The sequence below is a fragment of the Pseudorca crassidens genome, chromosome 3 (genome assembly GCF_039906515.1).
Source record: "Pseudorca crassidens isolate mPseCra1 chromosome 3, mPseCra1.hap1, whole genome shotgun sequence".
NCBI lineage: Eukaryota > Metazoa > Chordata > Mammalia > Artiodactyla > Delphinidae > Pseudorca > Pseudorca crassidens.
Window position 1 is genome coordinate 125496347 of NC_090298.1, and position 20402 is coordinate 125516748.

The 20402-nt window shown below is 46.7% G+C and overlaps 1 protein-coding gene and 1 long non-coding RNA gene across 10 annotated transcripts in view; one reads left to right on the plus strand and one right to left on the minus strand.

The window, feature by feature from the left end:
• Positions 1-20402, minus strand: part of LOC137221859 (uncharacterized) — a 133810-nt gene that overhangs the window by 69823 nt on the left and 43585 nt on the right. For 5 of the 6 annotated variants that reach the window (XR_010942181.1, XR_010942179.1, XR_010942180.1 and 2 more), the window contains 2 exons: positions 6055-6205; positions 5809-5946 (listed from right to left, as the gene is read on the minus strand). This is a non-coding gene — a long non-coding RNA (uncharacterized lncRNA). The remainder of the gene's footprint in view (positions 1-5808; positions 5947-6054; positions 6206-20402) is intronic. The other variant, XR_010942183.1, reaches the window with a different exon arrangement.
• Positions 1-20402, plus strand: part of AFAP1L1 (actin filament associated protein 1 like 1) — a 72945-nt gene that overhangs the window by 11332 nt on the left and 41211 nt on the right. For all 4 annotated transcript variants that reach the window (XM_067732197.1, XM_067732198.1, XM_067732199.1 and 1 more), the window contains exons 2-5: positions 14366-14494; positions 15526-15609; positions 16413-16510; positions 17164-17272. In XM_067732197.1, coding sequence (XP_067588298.1) covers positions 14366-14494; positions 15526-15609; positions 16413-16510; positions 17164-17272 — 420 coding nt within the window. The remainder of the gene's footprint in view (positions 1-14365; positions 14495-15525; positions 15610-16412; positions 16511-17163; positions 17273-20402) is intronic.

The following is a 20402-nucleotide window of genomic DNA, read 5'->3' on the forward strand; positions in this document are numbered from 1 at the left end:
AGGCTTTCTTTTGAAGATGGAATCAGATTTATTCATTTGTAGAATAAATATTTATTCTTCCTGCTCATTCTTGTTGAAGGGTTTGCAAAGAGCAGATCCAGCTGATATGAAACCAAGGGGGATTTTATTTTAGCTTTACTTGAACCAAGAAGAAAAATGATCTAGGAGTGTGCTGGGAAGCTGGAGGGACCAATCGCATTTCCTCACCTCCAGCCAGCAATCAGCTGTAGCTCTAAGGAGTAACAGAGGGGAAGCGTAGGGTCCCTGCACCTCCAAATCGCCTAGTGAGGCAGAGAAACTAAGACTGTCACCAATTCCTGTGACATGAGGTCATATCTGGCCAGTGTCCATCAAACAGAATAAATAAAGGCCCAGAAGACTCAAGGGACACTTTCTAGCCAGGAACCTCAGAAACACTGGGGGAACAGCATTCCAGGTGGAGAAAATGGCAGAGTAGAAAGAAGAGAGGCACAGAAGCCATGCTCAGGGCACAAAATGGTCAGCATGCTTACAGCCCAGAGAAGCAGGTAGAGGTAAAATGGAGCCTCAAGTAGGGCCTTATCATCCAGGTCCATAACTGAGAGTGTGATTGGTAACTAATAATAGAGGCAGCATGATGTGGGAGCTGAGTGTACTGGCTGCAGTGTCAGGTTGCCAGGGTTTGAATCCCAGCTCTACTTCTTCCACTTAATCCCAAGTCTCAGTTTCTTCAACTAAAAATGGAGATAACAATCTCCTGTCTACTATGGGGAATAATTGGATTTGTGCAAGAAAAGCACTCAGCATGCAGGAAGCATACAATTAAAAAAAAAAGTTAATGCTTAAACTACAGGTCTACAAATGATCGCCTTTCTTAAAAAATCAGAATGGATTCCAAGTTCTCTCTCTGATGCTTTCCCTTTCACTTCTTGCCTGCCCATCCTGGGAAGGGATGGAATTACAGAGGGAATGATGATAAACCACAGCAAGTACAGGGAGCATGTGAAGATCTTTCATCATCTGAGTCACAAAGGAAACTGGTGTCTGGGCCCTGGGGAGCTATTGACAAGGTACAAGCAGGAGGGGGTTATGCTGTATTGCCATTTGGGGGCAATGAAAGCTCACATCAGAGTAGAAAGGGAGAGATTGAAGAGAAGAGACCAGTTAGGAACTACAGCAAATACTGCAGGTGAGCAGCAAATTGTGTAAGATTAACTCAACTTCAAGTTTAAGTTAAGAACAGGGAAACATAAAACTTCACACTCTGTCCATTTTCAAATAGAGTTAAGTGTATAGAATTGTTGATCTAATGGGAGAGCAAAGGAAACATCTGTCTGGGGTTCTTTAAGACTCAAGACATTCTTTCCCAGGACCTTCAACCATCATTTTCTTGATCCCACCCCCAGCCCTAGAGGCAGGAATCACCCTAGGCATCTCCCAAAGCCTGCCCGGGGTGGCTGGGCTCTCTGTGGGCTGCATTCACAGGGACCTGGCCCAGAACATAATCCAAGGTTACCACTGGAAGGCTTTTGCAGGCAAGGCGAAGGAAGGAAGAGAGGGAAGAGGGTGGACCTTCCACCTGGGCAGCAGTCAGGGTGGCCATTCTGAGCCTAACATTTAGCCTCCCATCTAGAATGTCTAGACTAACCTCTGGGTAATGCCTGAATCCCCTGTGATTACTAGCAACAGCAACAACATTAATAGTAATAACCAACCTTTGCAAAAGGTTTCATATGTGCTTGGCACAGAGCTTAACACTTTTCATACATTATCTCCCTTTCTGCTCACCACAACCTTCTGACATGACTGCTCTCCTTACCTCTGCTTCACAGATGAGAAAACTGACGTCACCTGCCTCGGGTCGCTGGGCTAGGGAGGACAAATCCCAGGTGTGATTCTGCATGTTTCTCACCCCAGTCACCCAGTGTCACAGTTACCCACTGACTAACACACCCCCACATTCCTGCCAAGGCACCGTCCACCTGGGCTTAGCCCACCTGGCTCTCTTCTTAGTTCAGAATTCTGGAGAGTTCCTATATACAGTGAACCTAATAATATGGTCTTAAGCGGCCACCACTGTTCCAGGACCGCCCTCCAGAGCCCCAGAGAACAAGTCTGCCCCACCTTCCCTCTTCCCCCATCCCCATGAGCCCTTCTGCTCTTGGAGATGGTTGTCATAGACAGGATTAATAGCCCCCTCCTTCATCTGTGGTTGTTCCTCTGAATTCAGGCTGTTAGTTAATCCCTCTGCAGTGCACCTGCTGTGTGCCCATTACGGTACTGGGCACTGGGCAGCGGTGGCAGATATTAAATCAGGCATCATCTCTACTCTCACTGTTCACACTTTAATGGAGGAAGATGAACAAATTGTCTGCTCTGGAGGCTATAACAGGGTGACCTTACCTGTGCAGGAAGGCAGGACGGGCCTCCTGGAGGAAGTGGCCTCTAAACCAATTGTCAAAACATAAGTGGGCACTCTCGGGGGAGTAGGGGAGATTTTAAATAATAACAATAGTCAATTCTGTATGTGTCAGGAACTGTTCTAAACAGTCCATATAACACCTCACTGGATCTTCATGGCAGCCCTGTAAGGTGTAGGTATTGTTATTATCCCCATTATGCAGATGAGGTGACACAGAGAAGTGAAGTAATTTGCCCAGGGACACACAGCTAATAGGGGATAGTGGTTGGAGAACAAGCCATGCAGAGGAAACACCACAAGCAAAGAGTAATGGGGTAGGGCCTCAGATATTGAAAATAGGTAAGAAATAGTAAAAAAAAAAAAAAAAAAAGTAATATTTTTTTAAACTCCATTGAACAGAACAAAGATAAATACATACTCCATTCCCATTAGTGCAGCCTGAGGCCTCTACTGACGATTTTCTGATTCTTGAATCACACTAAGACTTCTGTGGGCTGATTGTCAACCTAATCCTTGCCTTTCTGAATAGGGATGCTGTTCAGTCTCATCTCTTGAATCCTACACAGGTTATTTTTGTTTGACTGGTGGGGAGGGGAGCAGATGGCACATAGATCATTAATCACAATGTACTGATTTACAAAACTTCAGTTTACAGAGTGCTGTCACTTTTCACAGACATTGTAAGATTTGAGTCTCACAACAGGCCTGAGAGGTAGATAGGGCAGTTACCATCACCCCACTTCAATGTTGAGGAAATTGAGGCTCAGAGGCATGAGGCAACTTGCCCAAGGCCACACAGCCAGTAAGTGTGGAGCTGGACCTTGAGCCCAGGGCTTTTGGCTCTAGTTCCTGTGCTTTCTCCTCTACACCAAAACACAGCATACAGTGGGGGCCAGAAAGATGCAAACCTGGCACCTATGACCTCCAGCAAGTTCTTTAGACTCTCTAGGGCTCAGAGTTTCTTGTCAGTAAAACTGTGATAAGAAGAGCTCCTACCACGTGGGGTTGTTGCAAAGATTAAATGACGTAATAGGCACAGAGTGTTAGTCATGGAGAATCTTCCCGCAGTGGAATATCATATAGCACAATGAATGAACACAGTGACAGGCAATGCTATGGATAAACCTTAGCAGTATCATGGTAAAGAAAAAAGTCACAAAAGATCACCTACAGCATTATGCCCTTTTAATAAAGTTTAAAGCAACTAAAATTTTGTATGGGTATATCTAGTTGCAATCTACAAGGGAAAGCAAGGATGTGTTGAATACAGCATTCAGGATGGCAGTTAGGTTGGAGGGGGAAGCAGAAGCATGGGATCATAGTTAGATGTATGATATCATCTGGATTCAGGCTTTTGCTTTGCATGGTAGATTTGTGGGTACTTACTACATTAGCAAAAATAACTGATTACATAAATAAATAACTAAATAAAAGTGGAGCATGCATGGACCAATGATGAGTGTCTCATGAAGCAAGGATTAGGATTAACCCAAGTTTTGTCCACATGAAGTCCTAATTTATAAAAAGAAATAAAAGTGGTAGGCCCAGAGCCCAGATTGTAAGAAGTGTTCAATAAATGTTCACTGCCATCCTTGGATATCTTTATTATTATGTGCATTATTCGCAAACCCCTAGCCAGACATCTTCAATGTCTGTCCCAGGCTATTGGTGAGATGGGTCCTCAAACTCAAACTTCTCAGAAGCAGAAAGCCCAGCCCCATCTAGGCTTCAGACCAGGCACCCATCCTAGGAATGGGCACCAGTGGGGAATGGTTGTGAGGGACTCACTGCTGGTTCCATCAAGCTTTGGAGGTAGGGAACCTCTGTTAGAAGAAGGCGGCAAGAAGGAATTATGATGCAGCAACTGGACGTTTAGGCCTTAGACTTAGGTCTAGGTTTGAATCTTGGTTCTGCTTGCCATGTGCCTTTAGACAAACAACTGTGCCTCTCTGAGCCTCATTTGGTTCATGTGTAAAACAGAGGGTGAAGAACAGCAACTACCTCACAGGGCCATTATGAGAATTAAATGAAGCAGTCCATGCAAAATGCTTAGCATAACATCTGGAACATCACTTAAGAGCTCAAAAACACGACCTGCCTTTATCGTTGGGTATCCCAGGCCACTCCTTTTAGTAAAGGAGATGATAGGGACTGCCGCAAATGGAAACAGCTGCCATCTTGTGTGTGAGGCCTGAGCATGTGTGTCACAGTTTTCCACTTCCTCCTGGAACCATTTCCTTTGTGAGCTAAACAGGGAGGAATCTGCACACAAAGGAACAATTCTGGGAGAGCCCAGTCCCACAGCCAAAAGTTATTTCCTCGGAAGTCGGTGGCTTGCCCCACCCCCTCCTGTCTGGAAATGTCTTGATGAGAGGGAGCTACCGCTTCCCTGGCCGCCCAGGGCTGAGAAACAAGGTGTCCAGAACGAGAGGTGTCCTGGTGGATGACAAGACCTGGGCAGAGCTGCTGCTCAAAAGGCCATTAAGATGCAGGGTGTTTCCCTGAGCCTGTCACCCTGGCCTGACTCCCAGGAAGTGAGTCACCCCAAAACATCCCCACAACCTGCTTCCCCACTGACCTGCAACCTCCCTGACCTCTTGCCTCCCTGTCTTCCTGAAACGAGTACATCAGAGAATTGTGCTACAGAGGAACGTGTCCATCCCCAGTAAAAATCCCTACGGTTTACAAACTCTTACCCCACCATTCCCCGTTTCCCCTCCCACAAACCTGCACGTGGGGATTCTAAATCCCTTCTTAACAGAAGAGGAAAATGATGCTCAGAGGGGCTGACTTACCCCAGATTCCACACTAGCAAGTAGGAGGAGTCAGAACCCAAACCAGATACTCTCCTACCAAATCCCAAATCTTCCACTCTTCTTTACCACTTCCCTCAGGATTTGGGTTTCTCTCCCAGGGAGTCAAACTGTACTATTTTCTTCAGCATGAACGATATTCAGTTTCCTGCATAAGCTGTAATTAACACACACAAAAGCCTTTCAAGGTGACCTCGCCACCCCCTCTGCCTCCCTCACACAGGAGCTATATTTAACTCCTGGAAAGCAGTCAGCACAAGGCAGTGGCTTTGCAGCTGGGTTTCTTTGCTGCTCCTTTTTCATTCTTTTCCAGCCCACATGAACCATGGTCTTCCCTGTATGCTCGGGACAACAGGAAGTGTTTGTTTTAGTGATCAACAATGCTAGTCCAACCAGTGAGGTCCCCTCCAACGTCCTGCCCACTGTTTGGCCTTCATTTGGACTCAGAGAAGTGCTTGTAAATTCAGAGGAAGGAAGTGAAATATCTCCATGGCCCCAGATGGGTAGATCTGCAGTAACTTGGAAGAGACTGTGGGCAGGGGAAGGAGAGATTTCTGTACCCACGAAGTGAAGGGGCAATTCCACCAGCCTCACCTGTGTGACTGGGGGCCTCTCTGCAGAGTTAACTCAGGGCTTAACATAGATGGAAGCAGCATCCTGAAGGAGCACTGGGAGAGGCATCTCTAAGTAGCCTCAGTAGTCTTCCCATTCTGCACTCCTCAGTTCCCACACCTGTAAGAATTATGGATTTCATTAATAATTAAATTATGTAAATAACACATGTAAATCTCTTAAAGCAAGGTATGACATATAATAGTAAAGGAAGAGTAATGCAAATACCTAATATTTATTCAGTACTTACTATGTGCCAGACACTGTTTAAGGCACATTCTCACGTACTAGGGCCCATTCCCACTGCTGAGGTAGATATGCTCGTAGGTCACCAACGATGTGCATCGGGTGGTTATATACGTGTCCCAAAGGTGCACACCTAGAAAATGGGGAACAAGACTTGAACTCAAGTAGTTCATATATTAATGTTAATTATTATCATTTATTTGTTAGGGTTAAAATCCACCAATTACAAAATACCCATCAGTAAACCAATTGGCAGCCATATTCACACAAGGGATACAAGTTCAACCAAATAGGGTTTGAGGAGCTTAGCCACGTGAGAAATTGGGCTTCTGCTCCCTTTTGTGCCCTGGGGCTTTTTGTTACCTGTGGGGTTTTTTGGTTTTTTTTGAGCATCTTCTTACTATCCTGAGTCACTATGAGGACAGACATGGTTTTAAAATCACATTAACTAGCTGTTAGACTTTATCAAGTCTTCGGAAAACTTTGCTTCAAGAATTCACTCATTCCACAAATACTTAAGCACTTATTCTGTGTCAGCCACCAGAAAACGCTGGCACTATTCCTACCCTCAAGGAGTTAAGGCTCAAGTGGCAGAAACTGACGTTAATCAGAGAAATACATACTTAAATACAGCCATCCTTTGGTATCTGCAGGGAACTGGTTCCAGGACTCTCGCAGCTACCAAAATCCTGGGATGCTCAAGTCCCTCACAGTCAGTCCCATGGGTCCTGCATCCATGGGTTTTGCATCCAGGGATCCGGAGGACCAGTGAAAAGTATAACATTTCACCATGATAAGTACCACAGGGAGAGTGATGCTATGTCAACATAAAATAGAGGGAATGTATGTGGTCAAGAGGACAGGGAAGGTTTCCATGAGGAAGTCATGAGTGAGTAGAGGACTGAAGGGGGCCATTACTGGTTAGCAGAAGGGAATTCTGACAGGAAGAGGGAACAGCATATGCAAAGACCTGGGGTTAAGAGGCTGAGGAACATAGCATAAAGCAGCCTGGAGGGAGGTCTGTCTGGAAGGGCCTGCAGGGTTGGAAGCCACAGAAAAGGCTCCTCTTTCCTTCCTTCCTCCTACCCAACTATTGAGACCACACACTGCTTTCCTTTCCAAGGTGAGTTACCGCCCCAGTGCTATAATAGGTCATACCTCATTAATGTGCTAGCTTGTTTAAATAGTATACTAAAAGTCATCTCTAAAATCATTATCAAAAATTTTTTAAGTAATGCACTGGTTCTTTCTCCAGGTAAGGAGCCCTTATGAGATGGAAACTGGGTTATTTTGCGGTTGGGAAATGAGAAAGGAAATCTGAGTGAACCAAAAGGAAAATTGCATATCCTTCATAAAACCATATTCTGACAACTCTTCCTATTTCCATTTTTAAATCATGCTGGTTGCATTTTCTCTGACTTTGATAACAAAGAAGGATGAGTTATCTTTGTCCTAAAGAGGCTTGTCAAGTAGTGAAATGGGGAAAAGAGAAATTGGTTTCCTCCTACTGCTTTGCATTTAATGAAATTGTAACTTGCGGGCTTCCCTGGTGGCGCAGTGGTTGAGAGTCCACCTGCCGATGCAGGGGACACGGGTTCGTGCTCTGGTCCGGGAAGATCCCACATGCCGCGGAGCGGCTGGGCCCATGAGCCATGGCCGATGAGGCTGTGCTCCACAATGGGAGAGGCCACAACAGTGAGAGGCCCATGTACCGCAAAAAAAAAAAAAAAATTGTAACTTGCAAGCTGTTTCCAAGAATTTTTGTGAATTCCAGAGACTAAAAGGTGCCCAGGAATGAGATCACAAGTCAAAGTGCCCACAGGCTAGCTTGGTAGGAGCCCAAACAGGGTTTATTATTTTTGTGGTTTGCTGAAGATGAATTATTCACTTGACTTTTGTCATGGAAATTAGACTTATTACCTTTGAGATCTCGCAATAAATCTGACCTTCCCTGCACTAGAACCCATACTGGCTGTGATGAAGGCCTTTTGCTTAAAGGTTTCACTTAGGCGGCACCAGGGATGCGATCCTGAGAACAAGTGGCAGTGCTTTTTGTCTATGGCTTAAATTTCTGCTCTCTACCACCTCATGTTGATTTCACTTAGGTGGGGAGGGTGGGGGAGCAGAGAGAAAACTGATCTTAGTCTTAAGCTGGGTATTCACCAGGAACAATACGCACAGAGTGGTCTAATCTTAGATATATTTTTAAGTAGGTTTCTAATTTTATTTGGCAAACTTTTTTGCATCCCAGAGAACAACTATCACCCCGCTTGGGTTTCTGTCTATCCCAGTTGGTAAAAGAGTGAAGACTTATAAACAGTGATTAGACCATTTCTTCCTGGTTTTTCCTCACTGGAATTCACTGTACCTCCCTAAGGCTCAACTAAACTAAACAAGATCCGTGAAATGTATTCATGGTTCTAAATAAAATCTAGTCATAACAGGCAGCCCTGTCCTGATGCCCTTATCTGCCCGCAGAGAGCAGAGATGACCTGGACCAGGAGCAAAGGTGGGAGGGAGGTGGGGTAGGAATTGGTGAAGGAGATTTTTCCTGACTGGGGACGGCAGGGACAGGATTCTGGGTTGCATTATTGCCCCTCCAACTGAAAGATGCTGTCCCTCCACGTGGCATGGAGGGGGCCCCTGGGATGGGAGCACTCTGAGGAAGAGGGCCCTACCACCTCCAACCACCATAACCACCTGTGCTCAGTGTCAGGCCCAGGGCTGAGAACAGTCCACGTGGTGGGGCTTATAGAGTCCCACCACGTGTCCTCTTGCCCCAGGAACCCCCCTCCCTTGTGCCTAGCACCACACCTGAATCTGCTGGGGGATTACATACAAATGAAGGGAACACGGTTGAGTGCGCTGAGCACCATATGTATCTTTTTATTTCATCTCTCCAGTGACCATGTGCAGCAGCTACTGTTTTACCCCCACTGTTTACAGATGAAGAACTGGACGCTAAGGAAAGTTAAGATATTTCCCCACAGCGGAAAATGGCAGAGCTGGGAGGGGGACCCGGATTGTGCACAGCCTGTGCTCTCAGCCACTCTTCTGTGACTTATCTAAGCATCAAGCCTAGGGTAAATTTAACACTAGATACTCATTTTCAATTAGTTGCGTGACCGTCGCTAAGTCAAATAACCTCTTGAACCCTCACTTTCCACATCTTTAAAATTAGAGGATTGGACTAGGTCATCAAAATACTGTGTTCAACGAATAGATGCTTGTTGGGCATCTACTATGATTGAAACACAGATTAAGACGTGCCCTCGTAAAGTCTGTTACAACAACTATAGCAAATCTGTCGCTAAATACTATCTGGTCAATACTCCGGAGTTTGCATAGTTCTGGGGAATATTAGGAAGCAGCAACAAGAATAATACGGCCTCGTTGATGAGTGCTTGCTCCAGGCACAGCACCAAACAGAGTACTTTACAAGCATGACCTTACCTAGTTCTCCCAGCCTAGGAGATTGGGATCCTGTTCTCACTTTACAGATGAGAAAACCATGGCTCAGACTTCTCTAATGTGCCCATCTTTGTTTAGCTCGGAAATGGCAGCACAAGAGTTCCAATTCACAGAGGTCTCACCCCAAAGCCCTAATCACTGTGCTCTTCTAAGCAAGACTCCACGTTCCAGCTAGTTGCAATCTTCTGTAGGGGCTCTTATTCCCACCTTGACTCTCAGTTATTTCAGAAGGGGATAGCTAATGATAATTTTTTAAGGAATGAGGGAGGTCTTCCCACATTCTTTATGTTCACAGACATGCCCTCTAGTATGTTTTCTGGTGGAGTATTTTTCACAGGTTGAACCTTGGAATCACCTGGAGGACTCATTAAAATGCAGATTCCTGGGTCCCAGTACAGGGCCTACTGAATCAGACTCTCAGATAGGAGGTCCAGGAATCTGCACTTCCAGCAAACCCCCTGGGAGAAGGTATGACCATTTGTCATAAGCATTACATCATTATATGCATATGATTTCTCTCCAAATTAAATTCTTTGGTGGTTTAAATCCCTGTGGTTTGAATTCTCTGGTGTTAAAGATGAAGAAGCCATCAAAGGCACATCTGTATTCACCACACCTGAAAGCTAGCTGGAGAGTTCTGTATTGTCTTTAAAGAGTGGAGCGCTGGCTGGAAGCTTTCTTTTAACCATGATGTATAAGTTTCTCCCTGGGATGACATTCCGCTGGTAAGTCGGGTATAAGCTTTGAGTCAATTGTTTTTCTTCTCTGAGATCTACACACTTAGGGCTCTAAAATTCAATGGGCCCAGTGGAGAAAGGCCCACTGAGCAGGATTTCAGCCCCACAATAAGGGTCTCTAATCTATCCAGTGAGAGGACCTCCAGGTCAGGAGCCCCAGTGAAGTCATGACCCAGCTCAGCAGGCAGGCTTTGAGGGACCACCCGCCTCCTCCCTGTTCCACCTGGCCTCCCCTTCTCTGAGCCCAAGTCCTCTGCTGGAGGATTCAGGCACAGGGGTGCAAGCTTTGAAGTCAGAGAGCCTGGCCTTACAGCTTACTGGCTGGGTGACCTCACTTCTCTAAGCCTCCGTTTCCTCCCGCTTAGAACATAGAGAGACTTGTGTGGTTTGTGAGGATTAAATGAGATAATGTGCATTAACTGCCCAGCACAATGGTAACTGCTCAGCTCAAGGAAGGATTCTTGCCCATTAATGCTACAAGCTGAGCTTTCTCCCAGGGCTCACACTCCCTCTGCCAACTGTACTTTAGAATCGCTATGTAACTCTCCTGCCGCCACCTGCTGCCTGCCAATTCCCAGGCTGCAGAAACCAGTGCCACTAGGACCAGGCAGCTCCTGAGTCCCCATGTGCTTCTCCCAGATTACTCAGCTCCCTCCTTTGCTCTGTGTGGACTTTTGTGATCACAACTCGGTTAAATGAAAAACACTTAGAAGTCAAGGGCCCATGTCAGGAATCCCACCAAGGACCAGGAAAAACAACAACAAAGAAAGGTGTTACAAAGCTTGGGTACTAAGACTCATGTTTTTAAATGCAGAGAACTCAATCAGAAACTAATTGTTCTTACTTTAGAAGCAGGAGAGCTTTTAGAAGCCACAATGTTGCCCACAAGGCACTTGCTGATAGCAGCAAGAAATCAAAGAAAAGAAATAAAGGAAGGGCAGCAGGGAGGGAGGGAGGGAAAGACAGACAGACAGACTGACTGATGTAAGGAATACAAAAAGCTCAGCAATCTGAGGTCATTTATTGAAGGACAGCAATACTCAGAAAGGTGTGGCTGGGGATAGGGATGCTTTGGGGGGTCCCCAAGGTCAAACCTACTTTTATATGGTACTAAGACCTTATATGCCCTCTTCACTCTCATTGTCTTACGGGTACACAGTAGAGTTTTCCAAAGGTTATATGATGTGTGATGATGTGGTAGCTCTGAAGGTTAATGGAATGTGTGACTATATACTTTTGTGTTTTAAGTTTTTCTCAGTTTTAAGTGTTAATAAGCTCAATACTGATAGATATAACCCCAACAAAACAAAAGCTCTTTGGGGGTCTTCAATAATTGTTAAAAGTGTAAAGGAACTCTGAGGCCAGAAAGTTTCAGAGCCACTGGTTAGAGAGATAAATGGCAACTGCATCCTATAGCCTTGACACTTGTAAATGATAGCAGGGCAGCGTCATGGATTTTCAAACATGAACCATGGCTGCAGGCCACAAGAAAGCTCCCATGGTTACCCTCTGGTGCCTTCCTTAATAGCATTTTCCACAGCCTCCCTGGTGAGTAATTACGAGAGAGAGAGACAGAGAGAGAGAGAGAGAATGCCACTGGAACAATATCTTACTCATTTTCTAATTCCCCCAAGTGGCCAGACTGGCACATAATTAGAGTAAATCAGGACATATTTTGGAATACAGTTAACTGACTTTTGGTGTGTCTGTTGGTGCCAGAGAGGTTTGTGTTTCCATTTGAAAAGATTTCCTCCAAAACAGATAAAACTTGGCTAAAATGATTTTAAATGATTTCCTACTTCAAAGAGAGAGCTCTGTCCCTCCAGAACCCTCGCCCAGTGGCACTGCAGGAGCTCTGACCCTGGAGGGAGCAGGGCCTCGAGGCCCCTCACGTGGGCTCTGGAGTGAGGCCTAGAGGTGTACAACACAGCAGCTCCAGGAATCACACAAACTTGGGATCAGCCTGGCTCCTCCTCTTTCAAGCTGTGCAACTGTCCCGCGGCTTCCCTCAGCCTCAAAGTCATCTCCTAGAAAACAGGTGTCCCAGTAGGACCTATTCACAGGCGTGTAGGGGGGATGAGATGAAACATGGTGTGGAAAGCCCATACCTCAGGGCCCAGAGGTAGAGAGAGCCCACAAGTTGGTAGCTGTCAGTATCAGCCTTGAGCTCATTTCCATCAAATTTGAGGTGATGTTGGAAATGGCACAGAGAGATTACGACATCACATTTTTCCAACAAGTGCCACTCTCTGTACATAAAATTTCTATTTTTTAAAAAAGTCCTAGTGTGGTCATCTCTCCATTCCCTCTCTCCCCTAACATACATAGAGCACCCACTCTGAGTAGGCCCCATACTAGATGCTAAGAAAGCTGAGATTCATAGTACCGTTCACACTTGCCAGAGCCTCACGGCCTCTCCCTCTTCCTGAGGGAGACAGATATTCACATCTTACAGCACAGATCAGCATGGCAGATACTATAATGACAGTAATCATAGCTGACTTGCGGTAAGATTTACTATGTTTGGGGCAAGGCAGTTTCCACACATGGCAATATTAATCCTCACAGCAACCCTATGAGGTGGTGCTGTTATTTCATTCCCTTACAGAGAGGGAAACTGAGTCATAGGTTAAGTAACTTGCCAAAGGTCCACAGCTGATGAATAATGGAGCCTGAACGTGAACCCAGGAAATCTGGCTCCAGGACTGATTCTCTTATGCACCATGTTACAGCCCCTCTTACACATCCAGACCTGTAGCTGCAAGTCAGAGTCTCACCATTTCCTCAGGGGGGCCTGGTGGGGAGAAGCACGTGGAGTTGGGAGTCAAGAGACTGGGGCTTAAATCTTGGCTCTTCCGCTTGTCTGTGTAACTTCAAGCAAGTTACTTATCTTCTCTGAACCTCCGTTTCTTCACCTAAAAAATGGGCATTATCATCAGACCAATCTCAAAACTTGGTAGGATCCTATAAAATACTGCAAAGCGATCTAGTGCCATGGTTTAAAGTATAGAGTGAGGGAACCAGATTCAGTTGAAGCTTTGCTGGCTGTGTGGCGCTGGAGAAGTTGTTTAAACTCTCTGAGCCGTAGCTGTATCCTCCATATAATGGAGATAATAAAATGTACGCTATGAGATTTAAATAAGACAATAAGTATGAAAGGACTTAGCACAGCTCGCAATACTTATTCAACACACGTCAGCTCATATTATTAGGCACAAGTGATTGGCAAGTTGCAAAGGAGGACAATACTACTACTGTAAAGAAGTTGGTCTTCAGCTCTAAGGCAAACCAAGTCCCAAGATACTGCTTTGGGACAGGGAGACATTGATGACATCATGGTCTTGGCATGCTCCAGTCTTTTTAAAGGACTCTGTGCGCTAAGATTTTGCAGCTCTGTGTGGTCTCAGACCAGCATCATCAGTTTTAGCTGGGAGCTTGTCATTAATGCAGAATCTCAGGCCCCACACCAGACCTCCTGAGTCAGAATCTGCATTTTGAAAAGATCCCCTGGTAATTCCTATATACACTTAAGTTTGAGAAACACTGGTGTAGCATGGAAAAAAGAAGAGCAACAAGAGTTTTTGGCCAGGGGTGGGAAGGGTTAATGTTTAGTTTGGCTCCTGTCAAGCCACCGGAAACAGAAGGTTCCAGAGATTGAAGGGTATGGACTGATGGGACAGGAAGGCTTCCTTCCTGCCTTGTGTCCTGGACAGCCAGGGCTCCTGCCTGGGACCTGCACTGACCCTCGAGCTGCAGTGAGGAAGGACCCCTAGGCCTGCAAAGCAGAGGGCAGGCTGGGACAAAGAGAGGGCTAAGTGCCTCCGCTCAGGCTACCTGGGAAGTTCAGTCCTCAGGCCAAGCCCAGAATGAGGTCTGAGGCAGAGTGGGGAGGCCGGAAAAACGTCACAGTTAACTGAGCAGAGCTCTCCCCAGGGAGGCTGGTGGCCAGCGCTGGGACAGCTGTGTGAGGGCCTCTGAGGTCTCCCTGTTGCCCTGGGCCCCGTCCTCTGGGTCCTGGAGGGTGGGGGCGGGCCCAGATCCTGGACACAGAGCCATGACCATGCTCCATGGGCCTTCCTCCTCAGTGCTGGAGCAGCTGCTCCCCGAGCTCACAGGGCTGCTCAGCCTCCTGGACCATGAGTACCTCAGCGACACCACCCTGGAGAAGAAGATGGCTGTGGCCTCCATCCTGCAGAGCCTGCAGCCCCTCCCAGGTCAGCCATCAGCACTCCACACAGAGCTCCTCCAGAGCCCTCAGTAACTCCCCATGGCCTGCTGGCAGGAGGAAGCCTAAACTGCACAGCATGGCATTCACCTCTCTTCATGGTTTAGCCAGCGTCCCCATCCACTCCAGCCCTTCTCCACCACAGCCCTGACTGTGCTCTTTGTCCTCCTCCATCCCCAGCCCTCTACAAACTCACATAACACACATGCCACGCACACTCGTGTACACACTACTACCACACTCACACACAAAAAACATGCTCTCACGTAGACCTCACATAGTAACAAACACACATCACACACAACACACCCCACACGTTCTCTCACATGCAACACACTCACATACTCATCACATACACATCACACGCTCCTACACTCAGATGCACACTCACACACTCCCTCATTTTTATAAGCTGCGTACCTGCCCCCCATCTCTACTCATGCCTCTGCCTCTATTCCCCACAGTCTCTCTGCCTCACTGTGTGCTCGGCAGCAAAGCCTCCTCATCTGCTCCAGCCTTTTCCCCAACCTCAAGTGAGCCCAGGAAATGATATGTGTACATCAAGAGCTCAGGAAACTCTAATGAGCTGTATCGTGTCCCGCAGGGTTGAAGGGGTCTGAGTGACATGGGGGGAAGTCACCACTGGGTGACACTGAGCCTCACTTCCCAGCGACAAAAGGGGTCAATGTCATCGGCCACCCTCACAGGACTGTTGGAGGATGAAAGGGGCAGCAGTTTGCCGACTGTCCCCAAAGCAGCCCCTCTACTCTGTTCTCTATACTGGGCTCTGGGCATCCTTTCACTTGGAGAAGGAGATCCTCAATAGCAATGTAAAAAGGGAAACAAAGTTTGAAAGCAGGGAAATGATTTAGGCTATGCACATGCTTCGCAACCTGAGTGCTGTGTCCTGTGTGGGATAGAAGTCCAAGTGGGCAGGGTGAGCTGGCCGTCCTCAGCAACAGCAGCGGTCCCGGGCCCCCTCCCTCCTCACTGAGGGCCTGCTCTCCTCCTTCCTCACAGCCAAAGAAGTCTCCTACCTGTATGTGAACACAGCGGACCTCCATTCCGGGCCCAGCTTTGTGGAGTCCCTCTTTGAAGAATTTGGTAAGCAGCCCTCTCCTGACCTCTGCTGGAAGCCGTCCTTTCCCCCACGTGCGTGTCCACTGCCCCAGTCTCTGGAACGGTCCCCGGATTGGGCGGGAAAATACCTGCATCTGGGCCTGGCTCTAACATTACAACATTGAGTCACTTTGGGAAAGTCCCTTTGCCTTTCTGGGCCCTGCCAGGTTTGAAAATCTAGACAAATCCATACAGTTATGGGAGATCATCCCTGAGATTTGAGGAAAGGTAGGGATGAATGTGCAGTCCAAAGAAGGCTGGCACATAGGGCGTTGTCTCGTCTGCTGCTAACATCCATCTTAGTAGCTACCTGGTCTGTGAGTTGAGTGGTCCCACAGCTCAGCAGTAAATGGAGCTGTGAGGACTAGCAGAGGCGCCAAGGGTGTGGGAGCAGCTGAGCAGTGCTGCGTGCAGGGTGTGTGTGATCCCAGATCTATCCTGAGGGAAGACAGCACTGTTCAACACAGGGAGAAAGCTATGGGTCAGATGAGAGGACTTACAGACTGACAGACTTTGGGAAAACACTATGCTTTCATTACATAACCCTTGAAAGTTTCCAAAGCACTGTACCAAACAGTGGTTATCCCATTCGATCCTCTCAATAACACTGGGAGCTAGACAAGGCAGGGATCATTGTGACCACTTTACAGATAAGAGGGATGAAGTCGCTTGACCAGGGTCACTAATGGAGGAGGTGGTGGAGCTTCCTGACCCCAAATCTAGCCCTCTTCTCACTCTGCCATGTTCATCCTCCACTTTCTCTGTCCCAATGGCCTGACCCTTCATAGACTGTGACCTGAGTGACCTTCGAGACATGACAGAGGACGATGGGGAGTCCTGCAAAGAAGCCACCCCTGAGCCAGCCAAGAGCCCACCTCTGAGACACGTGAGTTCTTACACTCTCAGGCCCTCTGTTCCTCTGGAGGAGGTAAGGGAAGCTCTCCCTGCTAATGCTGGGGACCCTCCTGGGGGTCTCTCTCTTCAGTGTGGTGGTCAAGGGCAGAAAAAGCACTGTGAGAACATTTCAATGACTCATGACATGCTCACTGTGCCCGTGCCAAGCAGGGATAATGCGGTAAACTGACCTGTCCCTTCAGGCCCAAAGGACGTCCCCACCCCAACCTCCGATTTCAGTACCACAGGAAGAGTAATGGGGAAAGCTCTGGGTCACAAGATGGGTGGCCTCTGCCCTCCTCCCTTCTGCTGTGTGGCATATCACTTCCTGTCTCTGAGCCTGAGTTTTCCAGCTACAAAAATGAAGGTCTAGATCATATCTAGGGTTCCTACCCTTTGGTGCCATGGAATTAGGACAAGGGACCCAAATCACATCAAACATTGTCTGTCAACTGCATAATTCACTATCATCATCACCATAAACGGTACCAATTGTTGACCACTCATTACGTCCTTTCATATTCAGAGACTGCATCCTGCCTTCTAGGAGCTCCCTGTCCCCCAGCCTCTTCCCTGTCACTCTGCCTGCTCCCCTCTGCTCTCCTGGCCTTCTGGGTTTCACACACCTCCTTTGTCCTCCTTCAGGCAGCCGACTTGCCTCCACCGCTCCCCAAAAGGCCTCCACCTGAGGAATACTATGAGGAGGCCCTTCCCCTGGGGCCTGGCAAGTCCCCCGAGTATATCAGCTCCCACAGTAAGTTCTTGTCACTGAGGGCTGGGGCGTGCGGAGGAGAAGGCTCATCTCCTGAAGCTCCTGTGTGTCCTGCTGGGGCTGCAGCTCCAAGCCTGGCACCATTCAGCCATGCCCCACCTACTGAGGAGGAGCTACCAGAGCACCTGGCTTCTCCAGTGACAGCCTGGGTGGGCCGGTAGGCATGGCCTGGGGGTTAGGGGCTTGGGTTCTAGTCCCAGTTCTATGTGACCTTGGACAACCCCTTCCCCTCTCTGGGCCTCTGTTCCCCTACCCTTAAAATAAGAAAGAGAGGCTAGATACACACATATAAATGCACTAGGACGGAAGTCCACAGATGAGTGCTACTGGCTTGAGTATAGGGACTTAACATTACATACAAGAAACTCTATTATGATTTTTGGATGACGCAGCATGTGGAGTTGAACCTATAAGATGTTTGTGTGTTGTTATTCCTATCATTCAGCAGCACAGTGGAATATTCTCCAACCACCAAAAAATACATAAGATAGGTCTGTCTGTGCTGATCAGAAATGAATCCCAAGATATATATTGGAAAAAAATCAAAGAGAATACTGCATATAACAAGATCACATTTGTTTTTAAATAGGGTACTCACATGCACATGCATTTAACAGTTCTTCTAGGATATGCAAGAAACTCTTAACAGTATTTTCCTATAGGAAATGAATAGAAATCTGGGTGAAAGGGAACGTATTATCCCCTTCATACTCTTCTGTACTGATTGTGCTTTTCACCATGTTGTGGTAAATACACATAACATAAAATTGACCACTCCAACCATTTTAAAGTGTCCAGTCAGTGGCATTTACTGCATTCACAGTGCTGTGCGGCCATCACCACTATCTAGTTCCCAAACATTTTCATCACTCCAGAAGGAAACCCCATACCCAATAAGCAGTCACTTTCTGTTCCTCTCTCAACCAATGTTTTCTGTCTCTATGGATTTGCCTAATCTGAATATTTCATTTAAATAGAATCACACAATATGTGGCCTTTTATGTCTGGATTATTTTATTTAGCATAGTGTTTTCAAGGTTCATCCATGTCATTGCATGTATCAGTACTTCCTTTTTATGGACAAATAATATTCCATAGTATGGATATACCACATTTTGTTTATCATCTGTCAGCTGATGGACATTTGGGTGTTTCCACCTTTAGGCTATTATGGTATATTATTTTTATGATTAATAAACTAGTTCAAACAAAACTACTGAAATGGTGGGGTTGGACCAGGTGATCAATGCCCCTCCTTCAGCCTTGATAGTCTTGGGTCTATGTCACTGCCAGCAGCTGTTTATGTGAAGCAGGTGACTTTATTTTATCCACTTGAGGACGGGGAAGAAGGAGGGGATGAAGTGCTGCTGGGCCCTGAATCCCAGGACCAGCCCCTCAGCTGAGCGAGGCTCCTCCCCCTCCCCAGAGAGCTCAGATGGGGCAGAGAAGCTGCCTCCTGGAGCAGCAGGGATCCTGGGGCAGGAGGGTAGGGAGTGCCTCAGGAAAGGCCAGGGACCTTATCCAGGGAGAGGGCACCAAGCCCGACAGGAAATATCCTTCCTCTCGCACAGGGTCCAGCCTACCAGGTGTCCAAGTGCTATGACCCTGGTGCTCCCTCCCTCTTCCCCCTCGCACCTCCTCCTTCCCCACCCCCACCTCTGGCCTGAGCACCCCAGGCCACCTCACAGGGATGTCACCAGCATCTGAGACCTCAGAATGCCTCCTGGGAAAAGCAAGCTCTGAGCCTCACTTGGGAGATACAATTGGGTGTCCCAGTCACTGGGAATTTGAGTGCTGCCGTCCTCAAGAAACAGATGGACAGCATGGGCTGAGAGCCCAGAGCAGCGGTCTGAGGAACAGGTGGTGTGAGAGCAAGTTGGTCTGAAAGGAGGAAGGCTTCCTGGAGGAGAGGATGTGCACCTGTCCCCCGAGCTGGCAACCTCAGTTCGGATCCAGGCTCTATCACTAGCAAAATGTGTGGCTTCAGTTTCTTCATCTGTGAAGTGGGTCTGATACACACCTCCCTGCATTGTGGGAATCAAAAGAGATGATGAATATAATGATATCTAGTATTTGCCTAGGATGTTCTGTGTGCCAGGCATTGTGCTGAGAGTTCATATGCATCATATCACTAATCCAAGGTCAGAACTGTTCATGTTGATTTATAGGTAAAGAATCTGAAACGCAGAGAAACTGTTTTCTTTCCAAGGTCACTCAGTAAATGATGGAGATAGATTTGAACTCAAATCTGATTAACCCCAAAGCACATGCCCTTAATCCACTGAGCTTCAAAGTATGCTCCAGAGACCATCTGTATGAAAATAATCTTGTTTTTAAAAAGTCTGATTCCTTGGAGTTCCATATATTTTCTCTTTTTACATATGTTTAGAACTATGCTATTAAATAGTTTTTTTCCTTAGTGCAGATTCCTCAGCTCAGCCCACATGAATGAATCCGAATCTCTGGGGATACAGTCCAGGGATCTGCATTTTAAAAAGACCCCCAGTGAATGTAAATTGGTGCAGCCACTATGGAAAAAATATGGAGGTTCCTCAAAAAACTAAAAATAGAGTTACCATATGATCTAGCAATCCCACTCTTGGGCATATATCTGGAGAAAACTCTGATTCGAAAAGATAACATGTACCCCCAATATTCATAGCAGCACTATTTACAATAGCCAAGACATGGAAGCAACCTAAACGTCCATCAACGGATGAATGGGTAATGAAGATGTGAGATAGAGAGATAGACAGATAGATAGATAGATCTGTATATATACACACAATGAAATAATAGCCATAAAAAGAATGAAATAATGCCATTTGCAGCAACGTGGATGGACCTAGAGATTATCATACTAAGTGAAGTCAGAGAAAGACAAATACCATATGATTTCACTTATATGTGGCATCTAAAATATGATACAAATGAACTTATTTACAAAACAGATACAGACTCAGACATAGAAAACAAACCTATGGTTACCAAAGGGGAAAGGTGGGGGGGGGATAAATTAGGAGTTTGGGATTAACAGATACAAGCTACTATATACAAAATAGACAACCAGCATAGGGAACTATAATCAATATCTTGTAATAAACTATAATGG